The 18,229-nt window shown below is 53.4% G+C and overlaps 10 protein-coding genes across 10 annotated transcripts; 8 read left to right on the top strand and 2 right to left on the bottom strand.

Moving 5' to 3' along the window:
- Positions 1 to 24: 24 nt before the first annotated feature.
- Positions 25 to 1,028, top strand: EI97DRAFT_441527 (uncharacterized protein; the record flags this gene model as incomplete). The annotated part of the gene is made up of 4 exons (XM_033799704.1): positions 25 to 125; positions 172 to 290; positions 333 to 435; positions 857 to 1,028. 4 exons carry the CDS (start codon positions 25 to 27, stop codon positions 1,026 to 1,028), a joined length of 495 nt encoding a protein of 164 aa, XP_033655020.1.
- A 684-nt stretch (positions 1,029 to 1,712) lies between these two features.
- EI97DRAFT_365406 (uncharacterized protein) lies at positions 1,713 to 2,142 on the top strand (the record flags this gene model as incomplete). The annotated part of the gene is made up of 3 exons (XM_033795020.1): positions 1,713 to 1,857; positions 1,913 to 1,990; positions 2,042 to 2,142. Coding segments are annotated over 3 exons (324 nt in total), but the record flags the coding sequence as incomplete, so codon positions are not given.
- EI97DRAFT_432349 (uncharacterized protein) lies at positions 2,042 to 3,383 on the top strand. Its single transcript, XM_033798145.1, has 2 exons — positions 2,042 to 2,161; positions 2,212 to 3,383. Exon 2 carries the CDS (start codon positions 2,292 to 2,294, stop codon positions 2,943 to 2,945), a length of 654 nt encoding a protein of 217 aa, XP_033655018.1. The 5' UTR covers positions 2,042 to 2,161; positions 2,212 to 2,291; the 3' UTR covers positions 2,946 to 3,383.
- EI97DRAFT_375274 (vacuolar ATPase assembly integral membrane protein VMA21) lies at positions 3,382 to 3,832 on the bottom strand (the record flags this gene model as incomplete). Its single annotated transcript, XM_033795497.1, has 3 exons — positions 3,382 to 3,515; positions 3,577 to 3,668; positions 3,735 to 3,832. The coding sequence occupies 3 exons, from the start codon at positions 3,830 to 3,832 to the stop codon at positions 3,382 to 3,384; spliced, it is 324 nt and encodes a 107-aa protein (XP_033655017.1).
- A 457-nt stretch (positions 3,833 to 4,289) lies between these two features.
- Positions 4,290 to 7,652, top strand: EI97DRAFT_375134 (uncharacterized protein; the record flags this gene model as incomplete). Its single annotated transcript, XM_033795488.1, has 1 exon — positions 4,290 to 7,652. One exon carries the CDS (start codon positions 4,290 to 4,292, stop codon positions 7,650 to 7,652), a length of 3,363 nt encoding a protein of 1,120 aa, XP_033655016.1.
- Positions 7,653 to 8,303: 651 nt separating this feature from the next.
- EI97DRAFT_374606 (TPR-like protein) lies at positions 8,304 to 10,307 on the top strand (the record flags this gene model as incomplete). The annotated part of the gene is made up of 2 exons (XM_033795463.1): positions 8,304 to 8,474; positions 8,541 to 10,307. The coding sequence occupies 2 exons, from the start codon at positions 8,304 to 8,306 to the stop codon at positions 10,305 to 10,307; spliced, it is 1,938 nt and encodes a 645-aa protein (XP_033655015.1).
- Positions 10,308 to 11,662: 1,355 nt separating this feature from the next.
- On the top strand, positions 11,663 to 13,162 carry EI97DRAFT_293468 (uncharacterized protein). Its single transcript, XM_033794469.1, has one exon. It carries the CDS (start codon positions 11,970 to 11,972, stop codon positions 12,972 to 12,974), a length of 1,005 nt encoding a protein of 334 aa, XP_033655014.1. The 5' UTR covers positions 11,663 to 11,969; the 3' UTR covers positions 12,975 to 13,162.
- Positions 13,163 to 14,693: 1,531 nt separating this feature from the next.
- On the top strand, positions 14,694 to 15,155 carry EI97DRAFT_457487 (uncharacterized protein; the record flags this gene model as incomplete). Its single annotated transcript, XM_033800824.1, has 2 exons — positions 14,694 to 14,776; positions 14,930 to 15,155. 2 exons carry the CDS (start codon positions 14,694 to 14,696, stop codon positions 15,153 to 15,155), a joined length of 309 nt encoding a protein of 102 aa, XP_033655013.1.
- Positions 15,156 to 15,263: 108 nt separating this feature from the next.
- EI97DRAFT_432342 (uncharacterized protein) lies at positions 15,264 to 16,313 on the bottom strand. The gene is made up of 3 exons (XM_033798144.1): positions 16,153 to 16,313; positions 15,803 to 16,041; positions 15,264 to 15,664 (listed from the first exon to the last, which is right to left on the bottom strand). Exons 1-3 carry the CDS (start codon positions 16,285 to 16,287, stop codon positions 15,439 to 15,441), a joined length of 600 nt encoding a protein of 199 aa, XP_033655012.1. The 5' UTR covers positions 16,288 to 16,313; the 3' UTR covers positions 15,264 to 15,438.
- A 733-nt stretch (positions 16,314 to 17,046) lies between these two features.
- EI97DRAFT_449581 (NAD(P)-binding protein) lies at positions 17,047 to 18,142 on the top strand (the record flags this gene model as incomplete). The annotated part of the gene is made up of 2 exons (XM_033800226.1): positions 17,047 to 17,725; positions 17,775 to 18,142. The coding sequence occupies 2 exons, from the start codon at positions 17,047 to 17,049 to the stop codon at positions 18,140 to 18,142; spliced, it is 1,047 nt and encodes a 348-aa protein (XP_033655011.1).
- Positions 18,143 to 18,229: the final 87 nt, after the last annotated feature.

The raw sequence follows: 18,229 nt of genomic DNA, 5'->3' as shown, positions 1-18,229 counted from the left end.
ACGGCCAAGAGGAAAATCGTGAAGATGAAACACGATCACCTGAGACGATCTCCGGGATTAGAGTTCCATACCGGTACGCTAAATGGGGTTCAGCCCTATGGAGGGGTTATGACGATGTTGTCTAGGTAAGCAGTGCATACTACTTGTACAGTTACACTACCGAGTACGAAGGCATGTGGGCTACCAGTCATTGTTACGGTACTGTGAAGCGGAGGTGAATCCTGAGAAGAGCGGGGTTAACAGCATCGTTGGTTGCGCGTTCAGCTCCACACTGTCGTGCCCGTGTACTGGTGTGGCCTTTGGTGTCTAGATATGTTGCTTGCGACTGATAGGTCTACCTGCGGAGCTAGGGAGATTGGTCACAGCAGACCGTCCCTCCACCACTTTTGGACGGTTGATGGAGTTCCCTTGTGCGGAGTCGTCTAGCACCGGTTTGTAAGGGGCTCTCGCTACCATGTTGATTAGTCGATACATAGCGTCGTCTACGGAGTAGTCATCAGTGCGGATAACTAGCGGGGATTCCCAAACGGTTGCTATATTTATATATTCACCCTCTTTGTTCCCAAACAGGGAAAAGTGGGCAGAGTTGGATCAAGCCCCGTCGCTCAAACCGAACCGAGCAATTCCTGGAATATTCCATGCCACGACCATTTTGGACCGGTTGATGGTGGATTCTTCTGGTTTTCTGGTGGGCAAGGGAAAAAAAGGCTGATTGGTTGGGCTAGCTTGTTTCCGCGCGTCCTCTCACGGAATGGATGGGCGGCGCTGATACGGTGGTTCCATGATAGCCGGACAGTATACTCCGCATCAGAGCAGGAATCACTACAGGTTTCGCTCACTGCTCTGCTGGCAAAAGACTGATAACGACCCCCAACCTCGTCCGCTTCGGGCTCCTCCCCGCCGCCTCTTTATCTTGGCTACCTGCAGCGGCGCAGAAAAGAGAGTCAAAAGGTGCTGCAGAGAGGCAGTACGAAGAGGAGGACGGAGTACTCCGTAGACAATTCACCATTCACAGCACCAGCCGGTGAAGGGTGCAAAATTAATAAACAGTTGGCAGGCAAGTCTTGACGGGTCCCGTCGCCACTCATCCATTCCGAAACATGGGCTGTCCACAAGGGGGTTGGCGCATTTTCCAGTGATGACGACGATCATGACCGCAGCAAGCAGCGCGGGCAAGAGCTTACAAGTATCACCACGCCCGCCCGCCCATAACCCAGCCCACTCCTTCCACCCTTTCTCCCTCCACGTTGACTTCGTGTCATATATCATCTCTGTCGCTCGTTTCCCTCCCCCCGTCCTTTCCACCATCGTTGGCCATCCATTTTCGCTGTTCCTCAATACTAGTGGTTTGTTCCGCATCAAGCCCCCGCCATCTTTACCACAAACCCCAGCCTCCGCTTTCAGCTACTTATCCTGCCGCTCGGGCCCACTGCTACTCTCCATCCGTTATCCCTACGTACACAAGCACCACTCTGCGTCGCGCACTTTGTGGTACATGTTCTAGCCATTCCAATTGCTCCTGTCCTGCTCCGTCTTACCCAGACCTTCCCACTTTCCCCAGCGTTGGAGAAGGGAAACGCGGCACAGCATACGTGCGGTACATCACCCAAAGATAACAAGAGGAAGCCATGTCGCAAGTCGTGGAGAACCACAGCGAGCAGCACCACCGCCCGTGGGGCAGGCATCGTACCAAGTCGAGCGTCAGCGCTGTCAGTCGCAAGAGCAAGAAGTCGCATCATTCAGACAAGGACGATCTGTCACCTCGCCATCAGCATAAACCGAGTGGTGAGGTGAAGCCTCATCTGCATAAGGAGACCAAGGCCGACCCGAATGCTGCGATAAGTGAAGCTCAGCCCGGTATGCACCCTGCCTTTGCCTCCGCTGAATCCATCGGTTTGCTGACATGTTGCAGTCGCTACTGCCCTTGAGGCGCCCACCATGGCACCTTTACGCTCGCTTACACACAAAGACGACAAGGGAAACCCTATAAGTACCTAGCCCAACCGTTGCCCCATAGTGCAAGCCTCACTGACCGTCATAGCTGATCCTGATTTTTCGAATCCGACACGCTACCGGTGGGAGCGCCCGCTCGAGACGATCCGTCGTTTCCAGGAGGCAATTGACCAAGACTATAGACGGAGGGTCATGGCTGCAGGTCAAGGTAAGCCGTTCGCAGCATCTTGCATGACCTCGACGCTAATAAACACCTAGAAATGGCGAGCCGTAGGAGTAGCTACTATGGGGAGGCCCGCGGCCACCCAGCGAATTCGGCTGTGAACAATAGGCAATCAATGCCGCCGCGACATCCCCCACAGGAAGGCTACTATGGTTCCCGCCCCATGCCTGCTCGTCATCCCTACACAGAGAACGGCAGTACCCAGGGACAGGGCTATATGGGCCGGCCGCGACAAAGCCGCTCGCAATATGAAAATGGTTATGGACGTCAGGGCCCCGGGCACAATGTGTATCCCTCGCCGGGATACCAGCAATCTCGAGACACTGTCAATACCCACGGCTCTGGTGGGAGCTATAGTGAGCCCTACAACAGCGACCCGAACAGCGAAAGTAGCTCCTTTGACCGGCCAAGTCCTGGCAAGCATCCTGATCTTGCCGAGCAGTACGGTTTCCAAGGCTTCGGTGACAATCCGGAGCTGGGCGGATTCGGGAACGGTCGTCCGTTTGAAAATGGCTCTTACCACCAACAGCAACAACACCACCACCAGGTACCGCCGCCGCCACCGCCTCATGGCGCAAATCAGATGCCGCCACAGCAGTGGGGTAACGTCGACCAGCGCGGCGGCCAACGTCCGGTCATCAGCCTGAACACGACTTCGGCTGAGCAGGCGTCTACCGACAAGGGAGGGAAACCCAATGTGTTGACTCGAGTGACCTCCGAAAAAGAGAAGAGGGGCAGTTGGTTTAAGAAACGGTTCAGCAAGCATTAGGCGTAGCTGGTGGTGGTGATTGTGAAACGACGTCGGGAGGGAGTGCTTGCGTAGAGGAGCTACTAGGTGTGTTAATACCCAATACGAGGCGGAAGGGTCGGGTTTTTGTGTCCAACTGTACGATATGAAAACGTACCGGATTCTTCCAAGAGGATGGATCGTCTCTCCTGAAAGTGATGGAAGCGCCCTAGGAAGCCGGATCTCTCTGACGATGACAACGATACGCGATTCGGGAGTTTGGGTTGATACCATGGCGTTGTCGGTTTGATTATTGGCAGGCGTATGGAGGCAGGTATTCTTATTTGAAAATTCGGCAGCGACAGACCAACGTGACGAGACTTGTTCATATTCTTCAATGCTTGAAGTCTTGGCTGAATTATGCATCCTCGTGATTTTTGCAATAGAACAAAAGAGAGCCAGAGCGCCTTGCCCTAAACTATAACGACTTTTTCCTCTTCTCCTCCTCCTCTTGCCGTTCCGACTGGTCGTCCCTGTAGGCCATGATGACATAGGAGATTAGCACCACATTGGCCATGATGGCGGCTAGACCTCCAGCAAATGTCGTGTTGCCTGATATACAGCCTTAACCGCGTTGCTCAACCGTGAAGTGTTGTAGGGTCAAACCACATACCTTTGAAGACATAGCTGACTGTGAAGAAGTAAGTGCCGATGGGCAGTGTGACCATGGCGAAGGTGAAGCTCAGCAGTTTCCAGATGACCGAGCTATATGTTTGATGTTAAAATGCACCTGAGAGGATATCGATGGGGCGAGTGATTGGAGCTACTTACGATGGCACCGCTGGAGTGATGTTGGAGGGTTCGGGCGCCGCTTTGCCATCTTGGTCCAGGTACGTCTTCTCTTTGCTTATGATCCTTTGCGTTGCCATTGTTGTTGGGGGGTATTGGTGTATGTTGCTGGGCCAGGGGTATCTTAGACCTTATGGGTTGGAGTAGAGGTGTACTGGTAGTGTTGGGTTACATACTGTGTAAGTAGACTACATGTAGTGCCCGGTGGGGATCGTGACGGAAGTGGCTCGTGCCGTATGTGGCGGTGCCGTGCCCGGACGCGCTGACTTTCGCGTTCCCCCAGAAATTGTTCCTCCACGACCAAGTTCACATTTTCTTTGTCGACACTGTGCCGACAATGTGCACGTCTTTGTATACTTAGGCACACACTTGTTTGCCGCAGAGACCTTTGTCTCAAGATACTTCCTCGCCCTATTTTTGGGTGTGCAGCAAACTTTCCTGCCTACCCTCGCCTCTGAAACTCCGCCGACCATGTATCCGCCAGATCCGATTATCTCGTCGTCCCCGCCGCAACCGACGTCCTCTCGCCGTAGCGTTATGTCTGACAGTCCTGACGAGCTCTCAGAACCATTTGTCACGCAGGCGACGCTTCCATGGAACCCGCCGGCTTCCTACCGGGTACCGAACGTTCCCCAATCGTCAGTTACCACACAGCCTACACAGATCTTATCCACGCCCCACAAGCCTCGCGTCCGCGTACAAGTCGCTCGCAGCTCTCCGGCCGCAGAATACTACCAATCCTCTCAACGGTCGCAAGTGCCATCGTCAGAGCGCCCAATGAACTTGATGGCACCACCTGGCACGTACACGCTGCTACCGCCATCCATCCCTCGCCCAAAGCCGGTCGACCTCACGTCCGATCCCCCGGTGGAGCCTGACTCGCAAGAAGAAGACATTGGCGGGTCTAACATACGACCCTCTAACTTCGAAATTCGCTCCATCACGCGGGTAGACGAGACTCCACAGCGGGCCACGTTTGGCATGGATATGTCACGCTATGCCTATGATCCGAACTCGGGCATGCACCGTAAGCGTCTGGCCGACGATTTGAGTAGCTCCCCCCAGCATAAGAAGATGCGTCCAGTACCGCGACAGTCTGGACCGTCTCGAGCCATGCCCGTGCCGGATGGGAGTACGCACACCATTCGCCCTGATGACATGAGGAAACTCAATAGGCTTCAGGCTATCTACTTCCGCCATTCTCAACAAGAGCTCGAAGATGCTCTCAAAGCCAACAATTGGGACTTCGATGCCGCGAGTAGGCAGCTGGCGCAGGCATCTGAGGACGAGCTGAGTCAGGACCCTTTGAAGTTCTTGCATAAGAGGCCGGTTGGTGTAGCTTTGCCGACGACTTCATCGGCATACCAACCGAAGAAGACGGCTCAACGTGGGCTTAATGCTCCGATCCAGAGCATCCAGGAGAAGTTTTCCACCGTGCGGCAAAGCCAGAGCCAGTCGCAGCCTCGGGAACAAATTATCATGTCGGTAACACCTGAAAAACCGAAGAAGGGGCGTCTTATCAAGCGACCCAAAGCGAACGTTCCAGTTGATTCAGATGAAGATGAAGGAATACGCATAATCAGCGACGACGAGTCCGAGGCTGACAAGATCGAAGAGGAGCTAGATGAGGAAGGGTTGTTGAAGTTCTTTAATAGCTGCTCCGTTGAAGCGATGGTTGATCTTTCCAACCAGAAAGAGGAGGACATTCGCAAGCTGTTGGAGCACCGTCCTTTCCGATCACTCGAAGAAATAGAGGAGATTCATGTTGGCTCGCAAGAGACGAAGAACGGGAAGAAGGCCCGGAAGCCCAGAGTTACGTTTGGCCACAGACTGGTAGAGTCGGCTTCGAACATGTGGAACGGTTTCAATGCTGTCGATCAGCTGGTGAATCAATGCAAGGACCGCGGCAAGCCGATTGCTGCAGCCATGGCCACCTGGGGAGTAGATGTCTTCGGCGCAGCAAAGGACGGTGAGCTTGCGCTTACGAGCCTCGAGACCCTGAATGAATCAGCCTCTGCTCGCGATTCTGGACTGGAAACTCCGTCTGGTGCTGGGACGCCTTCGAGTAGTCACGTCAGCGACCAAGATACCGATTCTCTTAGGAAGAGCACGAATGCTAACAACACGGCGCTATTGAAGAAGCCAGCTGTCATGAAGAAGGAGATAGAACTCAAGGACTACCAGATTGTTGGCTTGAACTGGCTCAACCTTTTGTGGGAGAATCAGGTCTCTGGAATTTTGGCCGACGATATGGGCCTCGGAAAGACATGCCAAGTTATCGCTTTTCTCTCCCATCTCTGGGAGAAGAAGGTGCCAGGTCCCCATCTTGTTGTGGTTCCTGGCTCTACCCTGGAGAACTGGCTGCGGGAGTTCGAGAACTTCGCTCCAGAGCTGAAGAAGCACGTGGAGCCGTATTATGGGCTGCAAGCCGCGCGGCACGAGCAACAGGCCGTCATCTTGGAGAATCTGAACGATATATATGTTATTGTGACGACGTACGATTTGGCTTTCAAGCCCGCCGACAACAAGTTCCTACGTCAATGCAAGCCGCAGGCTTGTATTTTCGATGAGGGCCACGTGCTTCGCAACTCCGACACCCAGCGCTACAAGAGCCTGATGAGAATCCCGGCGAAGTTCCGGCTCTTGCTAACAGGTACACCCCTACAGAACAGTTTGCGCGAGTTGGCCTCCATCCTGGCATTCATCATGCCTGATATCTTCAGCGAGGTCAAGGACAAGCTAGAAGTGGTATTCAAGCATAAGGCCAAGGTCAACGAAGCGGATACACATGAAGCATTACTGTCCACTCAGCGTATTGATCGAGCTCGCAGTATGATGACGCCTTTCGTTCTCCGCAGAAAGAAGGCACAAGTGCTCAAGCATTTACCAAAGAAGACGTGTCGCGTGGAATACTGTGAGCTCACAGAGTTGCAATCGAAACTGTACCAGGAACAGCTGGAGAGACAGAAGCAGGTCCTCCTTGAGCGAGCAGAGGGAAGACAGCCGAAGGACCACGCCAATGTCATGATGAAGCTCCGTCAGGCTGCGATCCACCCGCTGCTGTTCCGCCATCACTACACGGACAGTGTGATCAAGAAGATGTCGAGAGCCTGTAAGAAGGAGGAGACATTCAAGGACAGCAACGCGGATATCATCTACGAAGAGCTGCAGTTGTACCAGGACTACCAGTGTCACCAGTTGGCGACAAAGTATCCACAGGCTCTGGGCAAGTTTGCGCTCAAAAACGACGAGTGGATGGATTCTGGCAAGGTGAAGAAGCTGGCTGAGCTCCTGAAGAAATACATCGCAAATGGTGATCGGACGCTCGTTTTCTCGCAATTTACGTCAGTCATGGATATTCTTCAGTGGGTGTTGGACACACTGGATATCTCGTATTCACGGTTGGATGGTCAAACTCCGATTGTCGAGCGCCAGGCACTACTGGATCAGTTCTACAACGACGAGTCGATCAACGTCTTCATGCTCAGCACCAAATCGGGTGGCGCAGGAATCAACCTGGCGTGTGCGAACAAGGTCATCATCTTCGACTCGTCGTTCAACCCGCAGGACGATATCCAAGCCGAGAACCGCGCTCATCGTGTTGGCCAGACGCGCGAGGTCGAAGTTGTCCGACTCGTCACGAAGGGTACTGTCGAAGAGCAGATCCACGCACTTGGCGTGTCCAAGCTGGAGCTGGACAAGATGGTAGCGGGTGAAGAGGGGACTTCGGACAGCAAGAAAGGGAACGGTGATAAGATCAGTGCTGCTGAAGAGATGGGTATTGAAGCTGTAGAGAGGATGATGCTGGAGCAGATGAGGAGTGGTAGTGGGAAGGGCGATGTGAAGGAAGAATTCATGGATGGGTTGAAAGCTGCGGGACTGGACATGTCTGCGGCTTGATGGCGTATTTGCATATTTGCGTATGTCCGTTTTGTTCGAGCATTGGGAGAAGAGCGTTGCAAAAAAAGAGCATTTTCTGGCGTCCGGTGGAGAGCATGAGTATACTGGCTGCATCCAGTCTACTTGAAATCGCTACAACGCACAGCGTCGGCGTACTGTTAGGGACTTGATACCCAGAGGCTGCCTTTCATAGAGAACTACCTGTAGTGAAGCCTCTTGCATGATTTGGGTTACTTGATGTATCGGCTTCTTCAGGATTGGGCCGATGGCATTTACTTGAGTAAAGAATTGGCAGTAGAATCTAACAACTTATAATCATTCATATGCATTCTGCGTCCAATGTGGTCTGCGCGGTCTCTTTTGGTTTGAGCAATACGCCACTCGTCGTCTCTTCTGACAGGGGCTGGGTCAGAAGCGGACCTCGGCATCGGTACGCCGAACAGCCCCGCCGACTACTACTCTCCGCCGTCTCTGATGATCAATAACCTCTGCGTCTGAAGAGAGTGACAATATCTTGTGCCCTCTCGCGTATTGTGCATATTCCTCCGTCTACTTTCTTTCTATATACTCTAGAACCCGTCCCTCCTCCTTCCAGGCTCATTCGCATATTCCTTCACATACTCCGCCTAGCATTGGGAATTCGTCACAACAATGTCCTTCCTCGGCGGCGCAGAGTGCTCCACGGCGGCAAACCCGCTCAGCCAGTTCACAAAGCATGTGGGAGATGACAAGTCATTGCAGAGGGACCGGCTCGTGGGGAGAGGTCCTGGTGGACTGCAGGAGAGCATGAGAAGTCAGGCTATGGGCGGCGGTAGCGATGGGGTAAGGATTCCCCCTTTATCTACATAAAATCAGTTGAGGGAGGCTTTACTGACATGTACACTCTAGATGATGAACGAGTTTATGCAACAGCCCGCACAGCTGCCCCACGCACCCGGACCGGCATCCCCTTTCGCCATGGAGCACATGCGGAGAGAACTCGAGCGGCTACAGCACAGCGGGTCGCCTGGGTGGGCGGCCGAGTTTGACCCGGGGATGGAGGCGCCTGCTGCGATGGGTCCTTCTATGCAAGAGCGTCCGGCGGGGTTCAGCCCTGCCGAGTTCGCAAAGTACCAGCAGATGAATCCTATGGCGCGGACAGCAAGCCCGACAGTGAGCTCAGCACCATCCATGATGGCATACCAGAGGCCCATGGGCTATGGTATGGGTATGTCTCACTTGGGTGTGGGAATGGGGATGGGCTATGGAGGCATGATGCATCAGAACTACACACCGCAGCACTTCCAGCAGCCGATGCAGGAGGGCAAGGGCAAAGGCCGCATGGTCGAGCTGGACGACCACGACTGGGAAGCACAATTCGCGCAGCTGGAGAAGACGGACCAGCAGCAGGAGACCGAGGACCTGGACGCTCTGGATAGGGAGGCAAACGCGCGCATCGAGGCGGAGCTGGACGAAATGGACAGGTCAGTGGATTTGGATTTTGGCGATTTCGAGTCCGTGTGGAAGGGCATCCAGGCTGAGACTGAGATTGCTAGACAACTTGCCAGCGAAGAGAATTTCCTCGACAGTTTGCATGCGGGGGAGATGGATCAGTGGGAAGGGTTCGACGGGTTGAATACGCATACCACCACGGATCCGCAGATGGGAGATTATCTGTTTGAGCAGAATAACCTGTTCAACGATATCACGAATCCCTTCGAGGAGGGTATGAAGATCATGGAGGAGGGAGGCAACCTCTCACTGGCAGCGCTCGCCTTTGAAGCTGCCGTCCAGAAAGACCCCCAACACATCGCCGCCTGGGTCAAGCTAGGCGAAGCCCAAGCCCAGAACGAAAAGGAAACACCTGCTATCCGCGCTCTCGAACAAGCCCTCAAACTTGACCCCTCCAACCTCGAAGCCCTCATGGGCCTCGCCGTCTCCTACACCAACGAAGGCTACGAAAGCACCGCCTACCGCACCCTGGAGCGCTGGGTCGCTACCAAGTACCCCAGCCTGATCAAAGAACCCCTGTCATCGGACGCAGAAATGGGCTTTACAGACCGGCATCTCCTCCACGAAAAAGTCACCAACCTCTTCATCCAAGCCGCGCAACTGTCCCCCTCAGGCGAGCATATGGACCCAGACGTCCAGGTGGGCCTAGGTGTCCTCTTCTACGGCGTAGAGGAATACGACAAGGCCGTCGATTGCTTCGGCGCGGCGCTCGACTCGACGGAGTCCGGTACTACGAACTCCTCGGGGCAGGTGCATCTGCTGTGGAATCGGCTAGGGGCCACGCTGGCGAATTCGGGCCGCTCCGAGGAAGCCATCGACGCTTATAGCCGCGCTCTCGCTATTCGCCCCAACTTTGTGCGCGCAAGGTATAATCTGGGGGTGAGCTGCATCAATATCGGATGTTTCACGGAGGCGGCGCAGCATCTGCTCGGGGCGCTGGCGATGCACAAGGTCGTGGAGAAGGAGGGTAAGGAGCGGGCGAGGGAGGTTGTCGGGGATGGAGTCAGCGAGCGCGATCTCGACAATATGATTCATCAGAATCAAAGCACGAATCTGTATGATACCTTGAGAAGGGTGTTTGGGCAGATGGGCAGGAGGGATTTGGCGGATCTTGTCGGGCCGGGTATGGATGTGGAGCGGTTTCGGGGCGAGTTTGAGTTTTGAGGGGATAAGGGGATTGTTGAAGGGGAGAAGAGTGAAGTAGTAGTGTCTACGCATAGCGGCGCTGTGCAGCCTGCGGAAGTCGCCTGGGAAGATGACGTTGGGGATAGCTGTTGCTTGGGGATGCGGACGGTGGATATAGGCTGCGATTGTGTATGGAGCCTTCACGGGGGCGTTTGAGCTGGCATAGAACTCCGTTACCCGGGACTTTTTGTGTATTCATCGCATGTCTTCTTGTAGGTAGAAGGGAAGAGAGAAGGTAAAAACGGTTTCAATCTGTCTGGATACGTTCTGAATGGTGGATTTATCGAATACTCTTGGTTGGTCAAATAATGGGGATGCGTATCTGAGTGGACGCTTGTTTGTATGGATGTATTTAATGGTGTTGTTCGACATGCCGCTATAAGGGTACCTGCACTTCATGGTCGGTTTACTATATCTAGCCGCAATGTAATAATTAAGACTGTACTGTACTGTGTATGATGCATGCATAGCCTCCGCCTCCCCCTTACTTCCAGACCGAAAATAAATAATATGGCCCTATCTCACCCGCATATGGAACCGAAACTGCCATTGTGGGAGTTTCAGCATGCGCCGCTCCCCAAGTGTATTCAATGAAGTTCTATGAATACTTTGCTTCACATCTGTACTCCGTGTACTGTGTACAGTAGATAATAAGGAGGATTCATAAGCAATGGCGCTTTCGAGAGAAGACGTCATAGACAGCCTCCGCGACGGCCTGTTGCCATGGTTATTGCGGTCCCAGTTGCCCAACCGAGGCAGGGTAGCTTTGTGTACTCCGTACTGTGGTAATAAAAAGCTGCAAGTCAACTTGCGTCGGTGAGCATCCCATTATTCGCGTTCCTCAGGCTCTCCATCTATGCGGCCCATTATCCTTATTCTTCCTGCTCCAGTCCGTGTTTTTTTGTATATAATTTACAATTATCACTCTAATTATCGCCCTGAATACAGGACAGCGAAAAGGTCTAGCAGCTTCCAAAGCTGAGGCGGAGTCACGCAGTATTGCACTGATTCGATTGCTCGATCTTTTTGTCACATGGAGGGCCCTGGTTCGATTTCCACTGTATACAGTACTATGTACTGTTTTTCTTTTTTTGGTTTGGCTTTTTCGACGGTTGATGTTCACCTTCACTGTTCGTCTGACCGTCCATGTCCACAACAATCCGCTTACATAAACATAATCACCTCCAATACCCCGGAAACGATCCGCCTTTCCGGCTTCAGCACAAGAACGATTCCACCCCAGCCATTTCCAAATCAGGTTAGTTCCAGGTCCCGAACCCGGGACAACCGCTCCATGACCATGCCATGGACCCCAAAACAAACCCGTCGTTCATGCGTCAAACCTCCGCTCTCACTCCCCTCCTCCTTTTGTCTTACTCTACGACGCTAGGTGCCGCCCGGCTGACGGAAAGATTTTTGTTGTTGCCGTAGTCAGACGTTCTCTTCGTGCAATATTCATTTTAGTTGCACATTTCGATCCCAACCAAGGAGATAGATGCTAATAGACAGTCCACTCCACAGCTCCGCTCCTTCAAAACCCAAACCGCAATCTTCGAAGTAACTGACGGGTGCAACACGGCGAGAAGGCAGCATCAGCAGCAGCAGCCGCAGCAACCACAACACAACGAGAAGAAGAATGACATGAACGGCAACATCCCGACCACCTGGAGCTACGAAGAAGCCGCACGCACCGTCAACGCACCTCCTCCTGCCTCCGAGACCACCAGTAAGCCCGTAACTTCACCTCAGCACAAGTCCATAAACGCGACCCCCATGGCCGTCCTCACAGCCTCACGAACCAGCGCTGGGCCCCTCCCCGTTGAAAACCCAGCACCCTCAAACGGCGCCGACACCACCGGCTGGCGGACGAACCCGCACGCGACCCCCAACAGCAAGACATCGCAATACATTGACAAAATCACCGCCGAGAACGAGCGCCTACGCAGAGAACTCAAGGCCGAGCGCCTCGCGCGAGAAGACGAGGCAAAGCGGGTCTCGGCCGCCAAAGTCAAAGCCGAAGACTCGCGCGCCGAGCAGCAACATCTGCAAGTCCTCGCAGATGCGAATGCGAGAGCCATCGAGCGGAAAGACCGCAAGATCGAGGAGTTGAAGGCTGCGTTGGAGGCCGAGAGCAAACGGCGGCAGGCGGCGGAGAGTAAAGCCGAGGAAGCGCTGAGGTTACTCGGGGAGAACCGGTCGCAAACGCAGGCGCAGTTGGCGCAGGCGTACGAGAGTATGCATCGGGCGGATACGAGTGCGCTGGCTGCGAAGGATGGCTATGACAGGAAGATTAAGGCGTATGAGGAGCTGGTGAAGGGGATGAAGAAGGATATCAAGGAGTTGAAGAGGCAGAGATTGGAGGACGACGATCGGATTAAGAGACAGGGAATCATCAGTGACCAGTTGCAGCATGAGGTCTCGCGGACGTTGGCCAGGGAAGGGGCGATGCGGAATTTGATGGAGGAATATAAAAAGGAGAAGGAGAAGGAAGTGGATGAGCTGGTGGAGGAGGCGGAGAGGATGAGGAGATCATTACCGGAGAAGGAGAGGGAAGCCGAGGAGTTGGTGAGAGAGCTGCGAGAGGCGAGGGATAAGATGAAGTGGGTTATTGCGCAGCGGAGAAGGCAGGATGAGGAGGGGGATTGAAGAGGCGCTGCTTGCGGGTCGGGTAGGCATGTCGAGGGTCATGCGCAGAAGCACCAGTAACGACGTAACGATCACACAGCACACATCACACAGCATACAGCACACACTACCCCTCTTCCGTACAGTTCTTCTTGGTTTAGATATTCGGACATGTACCATATCTGGCTCGGCGTTCCATGGAGCATAGTCAGAGTTCTCATCACTACAAGCATCAGCAGGAGTGACGGTGCAAAACGTCACGCCTGTTCTCGAGGTAGCGCATGTATGGAGTAAGGAGTCATTGGTCGGGGCATCCATATCCTTCATTTTTCCTCGTCTTAATTTCTCGTTGATCCCATTACACAGGGTGGACCTGGGGTAGGGGAGGATCGGGCTCCATGTGTTGGTTATTTAGTATTGCATATAGACACATATTCCCTAACCGTGGGATTCGGCTTCTAGAGGGCGCTGGCGTGATGGCGGTGCAAGCGTACCCTCCGTCTGTACAGCTGCTTGATTATGACTGTCCCAGCCATGGCTGTGCGAACGACTCCACAGCCTCGCGGATCTATGACTCTAACCAGGCGATTTTCCTGGGACAAGAACTTACTTGCACACACACATCGCAGACCGAAAGTAGCAAGCCCACGAGGCGCAGCAAGCAGCAGACCAATTCTCCAACATCTCTTCATTCATCACCGATTCCCGCTGCATCCCTTTCGAGAGATATGCGTACTGTACATGTATCCGTACCATGCCACCGGAGCATTGGTCACAGCGGTGAGATAGCCCCCCTGCCCTGCGAACCACGCAGCATCGATCCGGTAAGCAGCGAATCAGCACAGTGGAATAGGTAGAAATAAGTATGCCCAGCTTGGGAATGAGCAGATGCTTGGATGTAGGGAGGAGTGGTTCACCGACTCAGCGCGATAGTACTATGTCATGTCTGTAGGTGCCCATCTGTATGGATGGATGGAAATTCAATAATAGATGATAGGCCTAGCCAGGAACGGCCAACTTACCCGAATCCATAGAGATGTGCGTAATGTATCCATGCCTAGAGGGCCTGGGAAGCTGTTCGACTCACCCATGCAGATTTTCCTCCAACAAGGCGAAAATCGTCATCGGTAAGGTTGCTTGCGAGACCAGTCAAATTCTGACCGTTGCGTTAAACTGCAGATGGACAAGGATGCGGGGAGTGCGAAGACGGGTGAGTCGAAACCCATGGTGCCATGGATTAATCGTCGCGAAGGGCGGAGGGCTCCAGGGTTGATGGGTAGACCAACCGGTTCTAGGGTGGGCTAGAGTAGGGGTAAGCTTAGGGTAGTCAGGTAGGGTTACGTGTAAGACGAGGATATATCTTGCTGCCTGAGGACGGCCATCGATGGTCGTTTTCTGGATATTCTGGACAGCAGCATTACGTATCCTTTGAGCTTCCTTGTTGCGGACAAATCCGATATTCCCTGGATAAGGCCGTCAGGCACCCATTTACACGTACACAACCACGGCTGCTGGACATACATAATCCAAGACGAAGAGAACGAGAGACCAAAATCCGCTTACCATTCAGTCCACCTACGGTTGCAGATTTAACGGGCCAATTCTACACGGAGACCACCCTCCTCGTTGAAGTCGGGCAGCAAACACCATCTCCCACCTATATATCCAATAGCGACATCCATAATTCGTCCAGCGATTGAAAACCAAGAAGAATCCCGACGAAGAGCACACATCACAGCCATGCCGGGAGAATTTTCCATCACACAAAAACACCCCGTCACCAGCGAACCACCTCTGTCCGGCGCGTCCCAGAAGCAAGACTCGTAAGTCGGCGATTTCGAGCTCTTTACCCACCCATCTTCCCACCTCCCCACCGTGCTCAATAACTGTTCTTTCTCTCCTTCCCTTCAATTCGGTCCACTCTTGCCCGTGTCACAGTAGCAAGCAGCATCGTCATACTTACCATCTCCTCCCAGAAAATCATCGCCATCTCGCACATCTTCTCTTCTCGATGCCGCGAAGCGCAAACTCTCGCTCTCTTCTTCGAAAGACAAGGACATTCTCCCTTCGTCAGAAGAGGAATACCAGAAACTAAAGCAAAAGGAGGCGGAGAAGCAAAGACGGAAGGAAGAGTATGAGAAGCGAGGTCTGGGAGATAAGGTGGTATTTGGAAGCGGAAGTGGGATGCAGATGAATGGTTGAAAGAGTAAGGGTGGACACGGTTCGTGAGAAGACCAAATGAAGAATAAAGATGGAGTGGGGGCCTGATTCTGTAATTGTTGAGGGACCTGGAAATTGTATAAAGAGAACATCAGGTTTACGCATAGCTGCTTTGGGCTATGCAATGGTAGTTCCAGATTGTTTTATACATGGTGAGCTGTCAGAGACACGACTTGGGGAGAGCGGGACATAGCAATAACAGCGAGACAAAAGAGAATTCCCGTATCTTGAATATATACATCTCCTTTCTTATTCAGAGGTTAACTTACGCACCACCACCCCTCAACTCCCTACCCTCGCTGATCTGAACTCCCCGATATCTGGGGCCGCTGAACTCGAACGGCTGCTCTGACTTGATCTGGTTATTGCGCAGGGCCTCGAGCTTGCGCTCGTTGTCCTCGTAAGCCTCCTTCTGAAACTTGGCAATGACGGCGTCCATGTTGACTTGGCTGCCGGCCTGGACGTTGAAGGGTGAGCCGTGATTCATGATTCTAGAGAGATTGTCAGCGTCGATCCAGTCCAAACCCATCCTCCCCCTTCCGGACATTGCCATAGTAGGTTAATTTGTGCCGCCGCCACCGGTCCACAGGAATCACTCTCTCGTTGATGATCAAGCTGAAGTAACATACTCTGGATACTTCAATTCAATAGTGTCCCAGGGCTTGGTATTCTGGAACAGCACGCGATCTCTGCCCGCCCGCTCAATCATATCCGCATGCGCCGCGTTGATACGAATCAGTTCCTCCTGCTTCTCCGTGTACGCGTCGATCAAGCGGCCGACAACCGTGGTGCCATCTTCATTGGGCTGTGCGACTTTGTAGACCAGCCAGGCGGCGGGGATGAGGCCGACGGTAAACCAGAAACCGGCCTATATAGCCAATTGTGTTAGTGCATGTTTTATTGATCTCTCCCGTATACACAGAGGGGTCGGAGGAGCTCGACAGAGGAACGGTGGGCGGGCGGAGGGGTCGAGACGTACTCCCATGGGCTCATTGACGGGAGCGCTGTGGTGGCCATGGCCGTGGTCCTCGTGTGCATAGCGGCGCGGCGCACGCGGCAGCGTGGCCTTCCCGCGGCGGGCAGCATTCAATGCTGTCCTGCGGAGCGGTTGCATCGTGGGTGCGTCGGGTGTGGTTGTGGTTGCGGAGCTTGCGATGATGAAGCTGGAGTTGGGAGGATGGCGCTAGGCTGGATTGGGAGTTGTGCCTTGGCATATAGGTGCAGTAACACAGTCTTTCGATGCTTCATCCCTTCCAATCTGCATCTCTTCCATTGCACTGACTTATGGCACCCTTTCCATTCCAATACTCTATATTATGCCTGCGCAGTGCTGAGTTTCCTTAAAGAATGTTGGTTTTACAGGGTGTGAGGAAGACATGTTCGTCCCATCTGGTCCAATACCTACCGTCCCATCCTGGAGCAGATATCACCACAAACGTCACAAAGACACTTTTATAGCCTACAATCATAAGTCATTATAACCACATCCCATGAATCTCGCTCCAGCTATTCCCTCTTCGAGGACGTTCCTATCAGATTCTCCATCCGCCACGTGACTGCCAACCCCATGCGTCGAGCCTCGGTATTCTTCAGTCAAACTCCAAACCCCACACCTCCGAGCGCTCTCGGCGACACCGATGAAACACGGAAGAGTAGCTAAATCTGTACAAAACTCAATGTAGGACCGAGACTACAAAAGAATCGATAGGTCCCGTCTGAAAATCTTAGAACTTTGCGATTTCCTGTGCTCTTTTCTCTCAATCCACCCTGCCTCTCCGTACGTTCGTTCGTGAGAGCAGCGAGCTTACATTACTTTCTCCCATTTACATTCTTTCAATCTCAATTCTTCTTTCCCTTTCCTACTAGAGCCACCATGTCTAGTTTCACCTCAATCGTCTTGGCCGAAAGGCCCAAAAGCGAAGTCATCCCCAGCAAGACCTTCAAAGTCCAGAAACAGCCTCTTCCTCAGGCCAGCAGTCTTAAAAATGGCGAAGTCCTCTTCCAGACGCTATACCTTTCCCTCGATCCGGCCATGCGCGGATGGCTAAACGACGCCCGCTCCTACGTTCCACCTGTCCAAATCGGCGAAGTCATGCGCGGCTATGGCATCGGTCTCGTCGTTGCGTCGAAAAGCCCAAAGTTCCCTGTAGGGAGCTACGCAAGTGGCATGTGTGGTTGGACAGAGTATACAGTGCTCAAGGACAAGCATCTTGAGCCCCTAGATCTGCCGCGCGGTGCTGTACCCACCGATTCCCTGGGAGTCCTAGGCATGACTGGATTGACTGCGTATTTCGGCATCCTGGATGTTGGCCAGGTGAAGGCAGGGGACTTCGTTGTGGTATCTGGTGCTGCTGGTGCCACAGGTAGCGTCGTGGGCCAGATTGCCAAGTTGAAGGGTGCGAAGGTGCTGGGTCTTGCGGGCGGCGACGACAAGGTTCGGTGGTTGAAGGAGGAGCTAGGCTTCGATGAGGCATTGAACTACAAGGATCCAGAGTTCGAGAAGAAGTTCCGCGCTGCGACCAAGGGCTTTATCGACGTCTACTTTGATAATGGTATGCTGCATTGGCTCATCCTGGAATCGACATATTAACGAAGCTCTAGTCGGCGGCGAAATCCTCGACATGGCCCTCGCAAGAGCGAAGCCCCACGCACGGTTTGTCATGTGCGGCGCCATCTCCGAATACAACAAGGGAGGCAAGGTGGTAGGTCCAAAGAATTACCTCATGATCATTTCTATGCGTATTCGCATGCAAGGCTTCATCGTAACGGACTACGCGGATCGCTTCGTGGAGGCAAAGAAGGAGTTGGCACAGTGGCTGGAGGAAGGCAAGCTCAAGAGGAAAGAGACCATTGTAAAGGGAGGGTTGGAGAAGGCACCAGAAGCCCTTGGTGGTTTGTTCAAGGGCGCCAACACTGGAAAGCTGATAGTCGAGGTTGCAAAGCCTGAAGACGCGAAGGCGAAGTTGTAGAGGGGACCACCTGTGTTCAGTAAATATGAGTGCAGTCCGGCATAATTGCTGGAGAAATCAGGATATCAGCTACCTTTGGACTTCAAG

Source organism: Westerdykella ornata (genome assembly GCF_010094085.1).
Source record: "Westerdykella ornata strain CBS 379.55 unplaced genomic scaffold EI97scaffold_7, whole genome shotgun sequence".
NCBI classification, from domain to species: domain Eukaryota; kingdom Fungi; phylum Ascomycota; class Dothideomycetes; order Pleosporales; family Sporormiaceae; genus Westerdykella; species Westerdykella ornata.
The sequence above is the reverse complement of the archived record's forward strand: the minus strand, read 5'-3'. Positions and strand labels throughout refer to the sequence as shown.

Bases quoted from the DNA above. Each gene is read 5' to 3' on its own strand.
- EI97DRAFT_293468 (XM_033794469.1), top strand. From the start codon at position 11,970: ATGAACGGCAACATCCCGACCACCTGGAGCTACGAAGAAGCCGCACGC.
- EI97DRAFT_432342 (XM_033798144.1), bottom strand. From the start codon at position 16,287: ATGCAACCGCTCCGCAGGACAGCATTGAATGCTGCCCGCCGCGGGAAG. The intron at 16,042-16,152 runs GTACGTCTCGAC...TTGGCTATATAG, and splicing joins CCGTCAATGAGCCCATGGGA to GCCGGTTTCTGGTTTACCGT. The intron at 15,665-15,802 runs GTATGTTACTTC...CAATCTCTCTAG, and splicing joins ATTGAATTGAAGTATCCAGA to AATCATGAATCACGGCTCAC.
- EI97DRAFT_432349 (XM_033798145.1), top strand. From the start codon at position 2,292: ATGCCGCCGCGACATCCCCCACAGGAAGGCTACTATGGTTCCCGCCCC.